General features: G+C 40.4%; 2 protein-coding genes across 2 annotated transcripts in view; both read right to left on the reverse strand.

Moving 5' to 3' along the window:
- The window catches only part of LOC140314080 (rho guanine nucleotide exchange factor TIAM1-like), a 43,067-nt gene extending 31,827 nt beyond the window's left edge, over positions 1–11,240 (reverse strand). The window contains exon 1 of the mRNA XM_072392113.1: positions 11,075–11,240. The gene's annotated coding sequence lies outside the window, so the exon portion shown is untranslated. The remainder of the gene's footprint in view (positions 1–11,074) is intronic.
- Positions 11,241–11,629: 389 nt separating this feature from the next.
- Positions 11,630–12,652, reverse strand: part of LOC140314083 (SR-related and CTD-associated factor 4-like) — a 28,607-nt gene continuing 27,584 nt past the window's right edge. Inside the window, exon 18 of the mRNA XM_072392117.1 lies at positions 11,630–12,637. Coding sequence (XP_072248218.1) covers positions 12,225–12,637 — 413 coding nt within the window. The 3' untranslated portion in view covers positions 11,630–12,224. The remainder of the gene's footprint in view (positions 12,638–12,652) is intronic.

Consider the following 12,652-nt stretch of genomic DNA (forward strand, 5'->3'; position numbering starts at 1 on the left):
AAGATTTGAACCCATCTTCTGGAAATCCTCAAGCTAAGAAAATATTAGCTGCCAGATAAAGACAACGAGCTCAAACTGAAATCTAAATTTGATCTGATTAAAAAAGGCATAGAAATAAATAAAGTGGAAATAAATCACAGACTTTAACAAGTTGACCTTCTCATATCCTGTAACTGTCACTGACAGTGTAAAGGTCTCCCCTGCCTACATGGAGCATCAACACTACTCTGTCTAAACACGCTTCACATTCCAGACTTACACTTTGCCCCTCCAAAGATCTGAGTCCAAACACCCCCCAATTTCACCCTAACAAAAGGACGAAAGTGCTCAACAGTCTTGTGATTATAGGTAAGATCAACAGTATCAATGCAGGGACCAACACATTATATGGTACAAGAAACTTTTCCCAGAGAATGTTATCTACTGATAACAAGAGTACAAGATAATAAATATAAAAAACACACTAAAACCTTGTAAAAGTATAAGAACATTGTGCTGGAAAAATCAGCACAGAGACCATGTGAAAATGGTGGTAATCATAACACTGGGTCAATATCTAGCAACAGATACATTTCATGTATGACTCACTCTAGATTTTCCACAGGCAAACATTTGCTTCCAGGTCAATAAGTGAGAAACCAAGCATGCCTTCAGTCTGAGTGTTTCTTTTTATATAGCACCACAAATACACCCTCCACTCAAAATCCCATTTGGGTCAACGTCAACACAAATGTTCATCATTTTGATTCTAATATTAATGAGCGGGGAGTACATGTTTCAGGTTGTGTTGCAAATAGATACTGAAGAAGAAACAGAATGTCATTTCCTGGTACATTAGACAGTTGGTGAAGACTGCATCTCTGCGTTCCCAAACTCATTTTAAATGCAAGAACAACTTTTTAATAGGACATGTTCAGAAGAGAACATGGCCCTGCATGGCTGCAGTGTTCCTTCATCAGTTAAAGTCACATGGCCAACCTTTTGAGTGCATGAGATTTGATCTTAATCATATGTTTGGACACAGCGCACGAAGTAATCTCTGAGTGCTACCTCAACCATTAAACTCAGAAGTTCCCGGCTCTTAACTGGGTTCCACTGTGCTCAAGAGCTGAAGCAACCTGGGTTCCGACACACATGGCTACACAAGGCAAGGTAAGAAATTGTACCATTTCCTCCAAGAAAAGCTGTACACAGTTTCCATTACAAGCTTCTTTTATCGGCCAGTGGTGTGTAACTTAAAAAGTCACATTTCAGCTACACTCCAGGGCCTCTACCGAGTTGTTTGGAACCTGATAGGAAGGTTGCTTACTGTCGTTTACATTTCCTGACAGATGATATCCACAGCAAAGCTCAATAGTATGCAGAGTTTTATCTCAACCTTTGATTTGCAGGAAGTCTATTAAGGCAGTCCAGTAGTGTCATTGTACAATGATGACCTCATGCTTCAAAGTATTTCTGTGGCTAACTCTCCCTGCTTATTGGCACTCTTTTGGTAGCATCTAATTAATAAAAATTATCATAAAACCAGATTGTTACATTGACTTTACTGTTGAAAACAACCATCCATTCACCAAAAAATTCAAGAGAATTTCTTGCAAAATGGCCTATCAATACACATTTTCTTATTTTTTTAACCACAGTTGATGAGAAAATGAAACAAACCAAATACTGATAATGAAAATAATAGTGTATATCCTTGTTGCTTAAGCTTCTACAATTACTGAGACTGAGGGGCAGGTATTTGAATAAAAAATAAAAAAACTTGCCTGCACCCAAAAACATTTACTTTAACAAAACCACTAAAAGTCCCAGTGGTTTATATTGTGTGGTATCAAGACAGAGTTACTGTAAAAACACCAAATTGTGCAGCTGCATGTGTCACTGTGCTAAAATTCTTTTCCATACAGTTGAAATGCTATAATAGCTAAGGTTAAAGTAACTGAAAGACCACATGATCCAGAGAAATGCTCGTGGCCTGTGAGTCTACAGTATAGTCTTTGTTCCTCTGCACACTGTGCTTTGAAGCTTATGTACATGCTTACATAATCTGAACACTCATTTTCCTATTCTGAAAATACATTTTTGTTCAGACTTAGAGAACAAGGGTTCCTCTGCATGTGCTTTTTGAACGAAGTTTTTAATAGAACTTAAGTTAATGTTTGTGTTAATGTTAATGTTAAAAAGCGTGCTCTCCCCCAATCATAACAGGGACATTGTCAAGATTTACAAGCCTGAGAGCTAGTATATGACCTCCTGTCCTGCTGAGCCTTGAACGATCGACACATTACCATAACTATGACACCAGATGACCGTTTCTCGCCCCTCGTCACAGTGGGTTTTCAGACACAATGCTCAGATTTTAAATGAACTCGGACATCATAAAGTCGTCCTTTATCCCCTCCAGGATGCGCTCTGGGAATTTTCCTTGACTTTGACCACCTCTCACATTTGCAATTCATCATTTCTCCTTCTCAGCATCACAAAACCGGCAACACCAGCACTGCTTTGTCATTACAACTAGAAAGACACAAGCTGTATTGTTTGCATCTAGCAGTGAATGGAGAGCAATTCAATGGTTTGTTCACTTGAGTTGAGGGTGAATTTAGCTTTACACAGGAGGGCTACAGGTACAAACTGGTGGAAACTCCTCCTTAAACACATGCTGTGAAGACCCCAGAATATGGCAGGGGGAAAAAAACTAGTAGAAAAAGAGAATGGAAAGCAGACACTAAGGTAACTAATGACAATATTGCATCCAGTGCTAAAATAGATTCTACAGCAACATGATTTACAGGAGCCTTTGTTGCATTGGACTTACAAACATATGCTTACAGACCACACACTGACTCTCAGTATGTGACAAACAGTTTGGAAGGTGGTAGCTTTATGGCTGAAGAGAGCCATTTGTCTCGCTTCTCTGCTAAACATAATGTTGCAAAGAGACAAACACGAACTGATGCAAACACACAGACTTACCTCACTACGTACAACCAGGAAGAGTTAATTCTGTTATTCCTCACACAGGGGCGACAAGAAATCTCACAAATCAAATCAATCCCCTGCAAGTCCAGAAAGCAAAGTGACTGCTGCTTGCAAGGATGAGTCGAAGAACTGAGGGAAAGAAGGAGGGGAAGTAATTGTTCCTAACCCCCCCTTCACACACACTCCAGCTGACTCTTTCACACTCTACTCCCTCCCTTCTTGCCCACTCCTTATTCTTTAATTCCATCCCCCTTAACAACAAACCTATTACCATCAGGAATCTGTGTTCCCTCCCTCTACTGAGGCTGTAGCTCCACTCCCTTATGAAATGCATGATATTTATACTAAATGTAGCCTTTTCATTCAAGAAAAACTGACACAAATAACAACTGTCAGTGGATCAGTAGAGGTCTAAATGTGAATGCCACTTCATTTTTGGTTGTTATAGAAAGTACCCTTGATTTGATGTATTGTTTGTTGGTTTTAAGCTTAAGAATAACCAGAAACAAATTGTGGAAATGTAACTAATATTTTCCTTTAAGGCTATGGAAAGGTCACAGTCACTGTGTTGCAGTGTGTAATTGAAATATTCAGTGACATCCTGCTGAACTAAACGAAAAAGATGCAGCATTTGCTGTTGTTACAGCACAAGGGATGTTGTGTATCAGTCACACCAGCAGTGTCAGTGGTGCTGTATTCATTTTAAGTTAAAGGAAGTGCAAAGGGCACAGGGGAGAAAAATTGCCAAGTACAAAGAGTAAGTTTAGAGCAACGTCTGTTCAACAGCAGCCAGCAATATCTGCTCCAGAAACAGCTCTGCGTGTACACTGCACAGTAAAACCTGCCCTGAGCAAGTTAAGAGTGTAGACAACCACAGAGGAGAAGCAGGGAGAGCGCTGAGCTTTGTCCGTCTAAAAGGAATCCAGAGATTGGAGGTATAATTGCCTTGTCTAGACTTTGCAATGATTATAACCAAAAGAAAAAGCATCTAGCACAATGGTCAAACTGGCTTCTTCTCAAAACAATTTCATCTGCTTCCAACGATCCCGACACTGATATTTAAACAAAAACAACTGGAATTCTTCTGTAAAGACAGATAAATAATCTGCATTCTTATCAACTCCAAGAGCTAGATTTAGCTCAGCTACTATGTCAGGATGTTCCAAAATACAAATTCCACACGCAAAACTAACTATGTGCCAATTTTATCTTTTCAGTTATTAAACAATTTTCTGGGATGTGATTCCAAAAACTAAAAAAATGTGGATGTACATTTTGCAGTGTGAAGACATCAAGAAATGATTGCTTTGTAACACACAACAAAATGGCTTATTTTACATTCTCATAGTTAACTTAAAAGTTAAGCTGACATTAGGCAACAGTACATTAACAGTACAGTACATTACATTACATGAACTGAGATCTCCTTAAAAGTACATCTCTGCACTCCTACCCACCACCTCTCCCTCCCACCAGCAAAACAAATCAGCAAAGTAATAAATGCATCTATCAGTAAAATGTGGGCTAATGCTGACTCCAGGTCTGCTGTCACCAAAGGCATTTCAGAAATGTAGATTGCTTGCATGGAGCTTGACTAAACAAAAAAAACTGCTTGCTCATTACTGGGAGAAGGCTATTAAGCCCAGTGCTATCTGCAGTCAGTAAAGGAACTGAATGAATTGGACATCCAGTGCATTGACAGGCCACTCAATGCTGCAAATTGGTAGGTGAGGCTTCAGTTACAAATCCAAAGCAACACTTCGGACTGCTGATGCTGTCCAGGTGTCACAACAAACCAAAATCACTGCCAATCACCTTCAGACATTTTCTAGGATGTTTAGCTACTTTATTATCATCAAAATGAAGACCTATAGAAAAATAATTTTAAATAATTGTATCCCGCAGTTCCTCTGCTGGTATCAAGGTCATTTTTAGAGCAATTAATTTTACATCTGTCCTAACCTTTGCTAGTTAATTAGCTGATGCTGCCACACAGCTAAGCGCCCGTTTATGCGTGTCCGTTTGTGCTCTAAGCCCCTGCAGAGCAAAGGATTTTGGAGACATGAAGCCTAATATCTCCAAATAATTCTGAGTTGATGCGAGGTCGAATACTGATTGGCTGGATGTTAGTTTGAGCTGGGTGATGGAGCCAACAACAAAGAGGACGAAAAGCCAAAAAACAACAAAGAATCACAGGTAAGAGGTACAAACAAAAGCTGCAACTAACAATCCTTGTTATTTTTTTTGACACCTAATTTCATTCCAGGTGTCACAACCAACCAAAATCACTGCCAACCACTTTGACTTTTCTTTTCCAAGGACCGACAACCCATTCCTCAGACTGATCCACATATTTTCAAGGCTCCTCCCAAGTGGCAGCAGAATGCTGTATCTTTTAGATGTGCATTTTCAAAGCCCAAAGCAGAGGCCTCCCAGATCCATGTTCAAAGCCTGATGCAGTACAGGCAATGTCAGAAAATGAGCTATGCTTTCTCTCAGAAAGACAAAAAAAAAAAAAAAAAAGGAGATTTGTGACCTGTTCTGAATGTGACAAGTGAGAAGATAAGTTTTTTAAATGCCATGTGGGTCTCTGCGTAAAGATCAGTCACATAAATTCTTGTCTCTTTGTTCTTCAGTGAGGCTAAGAGGCCAGGCGCTACACCCCAGAACAACTAAGATAAAGGTCAGTTAATAACTGACTACACAATGTTTTATTATAGCAATTGTGTATAGACCACAGAATAACATATGATTCAAAATGAAGCTGTGATGCTAAATTCTACAATGTGGAGGAAATATGGTCAACAAAAAACTACTGACCATAAACCAAACTGAGTTCAGTGTGTGCTCAGTGCAGGCCTACAGGATGTAGCTCTGCAGGATGGAGTTAAATGATCTGACAACAGCAGCATGACCTTCCCTGACAAGGATTAACATGTAAAGCTCATTATAAACAATGCACAACATAACTGAACAGTTCAATGAAACAGGCCGCACTCCTGTCTGCCGCCAACAACTTTGAACTACAAACCGAAGAGGCTTAATTGTCTGAAAAGGATTAATCTCTTCATTTGCATACAGGGGATGAGCATTACCCACAACTCTACATCAAGATGTAGAATTAACAGCATTTGCCTTGTTATTTAAATTTTACTCGACAACAAAGATATTGGTCTACAGATAGAAAAAGTGCATGCATCAAATTGAAATTGATTTTGCATTTAAACAAGACGTCTGCTATGTGCTGCATTTAGTGAACACTGAAAAGGGGGTTCAAGCGTTTCCTTTTTTTTATTTTGTTGAGTCTCCTCAATCACACCAAGCCCATCCCCACCTGTGTCCCAAAGAGAAAAGAGATTGCAATGAAGAGCACTGTGACCACCGCTGTCTAAAGAGAAAAATACAAATGTTGTGCAAGACATGAAAGTAACCTCAGCATGGGCAGACATCATTAGTGGAAGATCTAGAGGTCTCCAGCAGAGAGTTGCCTCTCGAGAGGCAACATCAAAGAGAGCAGTATAGAAGGGGAATAATTCCAAGTGCAGAGAGAAAGCTTGAATCTGCTGGTCAAGACTGAACCTACATAGTATAGGTGGCTCTTCAGTATTAGCTATAAAAAGATGCTTTGAGCATATTAAAGAGCAGATACGGCACTTCACAAGCTGCTTGGCTGGATTAACTATATGCTGATTTGGCTTAAAAGAATTTCTACAGATCTTTAAGTAAACATCGTCTAGATATTTAAGAATATAACTGCACTGACTTTTATTAGAATTATAATAGCACAACCAATGCTTCAGTAGTGTTTGTCTTAGCAAGTCATATTTCATAGATATGTAATTATTTCTACTAAAGAGTTCAGTTTTACAGATCAGGTAGTGACACACCACCCTCTTTTGACAGTGTAGAACAAAGCATGGTGGCCATGAAAAACAGAAAGAAGGAAGAAACAGAAAGAAAGAAGCATACTGTGATAACTAATCATCACTGCATTACACTTCTAAAGAGTCTCCACCCTGAGAAAATAAATGATGGTGTTTGGTAAAGTTAGCCAAACTCCCGTCTCCCCAAAGTGATGCATAGCCTCAGCAGTTTTGTGCACTTAGTATCCATTATTCATCCAAAACCACGAGACCCCACCAGCCACGTGTAGCTGATGACCACCACCGTGTGCATTTTGATGGCTGGTCTTATGTTCTTCCACACAGTTCAAAAATAAGTGGAAAAGAGCTTTAATGAGATCATCGAATGCTTGTGTCAGGTCTTTCCAAACCCCATGACTGTTTCAGAAAGCAAGAACTAGACGGTCAGTTAATACTGTCAACTTCTGCATTCATACATACACATACAGAAACACACTGGGCCCTCTATTTTGAAAAGTTATTTGCTGTAAGCCAAACGGAGCATTTTCAGATATCACTCTTTGGGGCCTTAACAGTGTAATAGGAGGCGTTCGAGCTGGAGTCAATACTGAAGCTCTTGTTCCGTTTTTCTAAAGGTGCAAGCCGCAGCATGGTGTTATTCATGAGGAGTTTGATTAGAATGTTAATTTAGGCTTGCAATAATTCATGAGAAAGCCCATGTCTTCTTGCTTGGAAGCGCAGCTGAGGATCATGCAAAATACCTCTGCAGTTGTGCAGCCTTGAACTTAGAGGATGAAAGTATCTTGGGCTTGGTCCTTTCTTTCTAAGGTTCATGGAAATATTTAGAGTGCATCACAGTCACACTAATGTGCACCACTGCTGGAGGCGTTACCCTCTCAAATGCAGCTTTGAAACAAATCTTAACAAGCCATGTTTCAGATTTTGCTGACTGTCAGCACATTGTGAATTCATCATAAGATGCTGAAACATGTGGCAACTTCCACCTCCTCTTTGATCAGTGAAAAAGTAGAAAGATACACATGTATGAGGAATTAATAAAGTAGCTAGCAGTTAGCAGCATATGATTCTGGAGAAAACAATACCACACACCCTGATGTGTACAATTCGGCTGTCTGTGGAGAAGAATGCAATTCCTTTTTTCAACTGTCGAAAATGGCAGAGGATCAACGGATAGAGCAACACATCAATAGTGTCCACTAATCAAGACAGATGTCCTGTCAGGATGAACAAGGAAAGGGTGAGCTCTCACCTGAAATGCAATTCAACATGGGTGTGAACAGAAGTGGAATGAACAGCATGTTTGTCCCTCATCAGTTACCTGGAAACTACTTACAGACATAATGTATAACATTTATTACATTTGAAACACATTAAAATCAACGGGCAACCCCACATTGTGTATATCACTGCAACCTGAAGTCTGTCTTGCTTTGGAGGAAGGAATCTGTTGCTTTAAGCAAAAAGACAGCAGATAATTGTTAAAAGGCTAAATTTGCAAGCAGCCTGTAATGACTACATCTAAAACTAGAGTCCAGGCAGAGACATTTTTACACGATACGGCCACAACATCTCATGATTTGTGAAAAACAGGGATCAATTCAAGTTTCAGTTTAAAAGTGAATATTTAAGAGATACAAATTTTGATCCTTTGTTTATGAAGTTATTTTGGTCTCGGTTCTTGATTAAGTTTTGTTCAAATATCTAAACAACTTCAGAATGAGGGTGCATTCAGTACTATAGGGCTGGCTGTTTCATCCTTAGAATCTGACAGACAAAACACTGGCTGTTAAATTGGGCCTATCAAATCAGGAGAAAAATGTGCATGACACAACCACAGTCACCCGCTTGGGGAAATTAAATACATTTTCTGTTCAGGGAAATCAATATCTTTTTTTGGCTGTGATCTAATGTCTCTCATCAATATGATCAAATGCACATCACCTTCTGTTTAGCTGGCCTTTAAACGTGGTTTGGCAAGACCTAACGAGGATGCAAGTACTTTAACATGAGTAGAACAAGGATACCACAGATACAATTCAAACATTATTACAGTAAGTAGTAGAACGTTTGAATTCTAATGAATGGTGTGTGTTAGAGTTAACACATCAGGCTCTGCATGTTATTCACTTGGCACTGAGCATAACACGAGAAAGTCTCCAGTATTTACTTTGCAAATGAAAGGCGAGTTATGCACAAGTGGGAAGTAAATGAATAATTCACAAAGAGCACTTATGAAGGTTAGATTATGCACATTTCAACGAAACAACTGTGTTTGGTAGTACATCTCAGAACATGCATAAAGAACAAAGTCATGGATTGTACAAAAAGCCAACAAATTACCATGTGAATGTACAGACATTCTTTCATGAGCAGACAGTTGGTCTAACATTCAAGATCTTTGAGATGCAGCATTAAAGCACGTTGACACAAGCCAGAGACGAACTAAACTAGTTACAAGTGAACCACACAAACAGGGGCTGACAGAGAGAGGGTCGGGTCTCTGTGCTGGCATGTCATACAGAGAGGTTCAGGTTACCACACACAGGACATGTCACTAAACACTGAGGCCATTCTGCTTGATGTTCTACTCCCATTGGTCCATCCAGGCCGCTTTCATTCACATTCATGCATAACTTCTGCGATCATTCAAAGAACACGTTACACACAACATGCATGTTAACATGTGTCTTTTTAAGATTTCAGATTATTTATAGACAGCTACCCATGAGCAAAACACGCTTTAAACGATTACATTTTTCAAAATCTTTAAGGAATCTAGCACTGATTACAATGTTTGTGCATTAGGATGTTCCTTCAGATCAAAAGCTAAAAACTCAACTTGTAAACAATCTAATGAAATGTTAGCGGTGTTTGAAAAACACAAAAATAATTAGCTGTGATTTGAAAATGCCAACATTCCTCTGAGAGGCTGCTTTATAACAGTGTTATAATCAACAAGCAAGAATACCATAACAGTACTATGTGTTGGAAACCAGCCCTACTTCAATTTTATGTTATTCAATTTTTTGTTTTTAACTTGGTTACTTGGTATGCGCTGTTCTTTCTCGAGTTGCACTGCCTGAAACCAGAAGCCATTTTGGGCCTGAACAATTACATTTATTGGCTGCATACTGACAGATATTATGGTCTCCGGGAACAAAAAAAAAAAGAAGCTGTAACCTGAACCACTGAAGGACTGATACTAAAAATCAAGTTACTACATCACTTTTTCTGTGGTGTCACAATGTTATAAACAACTAATATGACTTGTTTGTGGGGCAGGTTTTGTCTCACTATCAATACAAGATGCTGAGACTGCATCCTATCCTCCCATGGGACACATTTTTAGTGCAAAAAAAGGAGACTTTTCTTGTTTTAATTCTTAAATCAAATTGTCAACTGCTGACACATCCACAGACAAACTGGCTGCCCCAGACTGCACCTTGCAAAAACAAATGCAGAAATAAGCCTTTAGCTGTTACAACCCTGCATTCTCTTCGCCATTTTAGGATGTTTATCACAGTTGCATATAAAATGACACGAAGAAGACACTTTCATTGGTAGACAGTGGCAGTGACGCTGCAACAAACGTGACACCATAAGGTCATTGGAGTAAACCGGCTGCATAAACAGCCTCTCAGCCCAGTCACCTCTACGGTCTGTTTAGTAAGGTAGCATGCAATGTATCAATAAGTTGGACCATTTGTACCGCAAAAAGAGCGTAATAAGTCAAATGAAATGGCTTCAACCTGCACCGCACTAAGCCCATGCAATTTGCCAAAATGTTAAATCAACCCCATCTCAAAGGTATTGTGGGAGTCACGCTGCTTGTTATGCGTGTCTGGTACAATTTGTTGTGATGCTGTATCCATGCACTAGGATTGAAATTCAGACGTCTATACATGCATGCGTTAACCCTGATGTCTCCCGTCGTTCAGGCACATGACTGTTTCCACCCCTGAAGCAACCGACATTGACTTATTGGAAAACAAATGCAAAGCAGCCAGTGCTAAGAAAAAAGCCCGCATCTGGTCAGTCTTGTCCGCCTGCTTCAGTGCGCCAGCGTGTCACCTCTGCTAAACTTGTATGATTGAGTGACGCGCTCATGCGTGGACACGGCGCTAGGACCACGCAGAAGCATGATCGGTAATCGAGCTTATTTTTTCCTTCCTATGATTCGGGTAGCATGCTTCCCCTCACATACATACCTGTCTTCACCTCCACCGGGATATGGCTGCTCCTGCCCTGACGCAGAAATATCCATTTTTTCCACAAATCAGTGTCGCCCATCTGTGTCTCAAAATCCTGCCGCTTCTCCAAGGTCTGTCCGTCTACGGACCATGCGTGTTGTTTCCACACCGCTGTGAGGGGCGGAGCCCAAGGTCCCTTGGAGACGGCGCACAAGTGGATCATGAGAATGCCACTTATTTAGCCGTGGAGCCAATGAGACGCGGTACACCTCGAATCGACGTTCACCGCTATACATATAATTTTACAAAGACAAAACAGTAAGAAATACATATTGGCGCAGTTTCTGGGCATCTCATCCCTTGAGCACGCAGATGCCATAAACATAATTATGATCAAATAGATACAATACAGAAAATTATGAGAGTAAATTAAACACAACGCATGAAACGTCAGAGATGACGGCTCAGGCAGTTTTGACAACTCTTGTTAAGTGATGCTGTGAAAGTGCAAAACTGTCTCTCAACCCAGCACAGGATTAACAGTAAATAAATCAACGCCAACAGTCGACTTGAACAAATGATAGACACTCTGTTTATTATTCACTGCACATGATCCAACAAGGTGCAACCTTAATGAACAACAGAGGTGGGGCATAGAAACAGGGTTCACTCTACCCTCTACCGGCAGGACATAAAATCTTATTTAAATAAAATCCTTTTTTTTCTGGCAAAGAATGTAGTATTGGTGTGAACCTAAAATCAAAATACCAAAAAGGGCATGAGGGATCTTTGCTTCTATAGACAAAAACTCTGTTCAAGGATATTAGTTCAAAAATGCACATACTGCCTTTGTTTATAACTGCACCTAACAGGATAATCGAGTCAAGCATGAACCACACAACTTTAAATATACAAAAAGAGAAACATCTACAAGCACCTAAAATATATACAGGAACAAATCTCTCCTCAGGTGGACAGGTGTGTGGACCACATTCAGAACAGTGTTTTGTTTTTTAAAGTTACACATAGAAAAGGTTTTGTCGGTCTGAACAGGAGAGACGGCACCACCTGTTGATCACAAAGGTCCTCAATGAACCAAACGTCATTGTCTTCATTAAAATCTGTCACAGTGGTTCAGCAACGTCAGTGTTCATCATTCAACTATCCTCTACCACCTCCCTCTTTGAAAGGGTGGGCATCCAAACCCTGGCCTCCCGTTTGGGAAAGGTCTCCCTTCTCTGTCGTTCATGCTCTCAGGTCTCATGGATGGATATCGCTGGAAAGGAGGACCGCGAGGAGGGAAGGGCACTGGTATTCTGAATCTGTTGGATGGAAACGCTGGTCCTCCTGGCATCATTTGCGGGGGCATGTGTTGCATGTTTGGAGGTGAGATGAAGGGAGGTATGTGAGGATTTGGCATGCCGGGAGGAGGCTGCAGAGGTGGCATACCGGGTCTGGGGGGTCCCTGCATGATTGCATGGTTTGGCAAGGTCATCACTGGTGCTGGTGGAGAACCCAGCTGGTTGCCAATGCCGGTATCTGAGGAAGGGTCTTTGTTTCCTGCAGAATTCTCTGTGGACTCTGTGGAGGAAATTA

This window comes from Leuresthes tenuis, unplaced genomic scaffold (assembly GCF_036924035.1).
Source record: "Leuresthes tenuis unplaced genomic scaffold, fLeuTen1.0.hap1 SCAF_9, whole genome shotgun sequence".
NCBI classification, from domain to species: domain Eukaryota; kingdom Metazoa; phylum Chordata; class Actinopteri; order Atheriniformes; family Atherinopsidae; genus Leuresthes; species Leuresthes tenuis.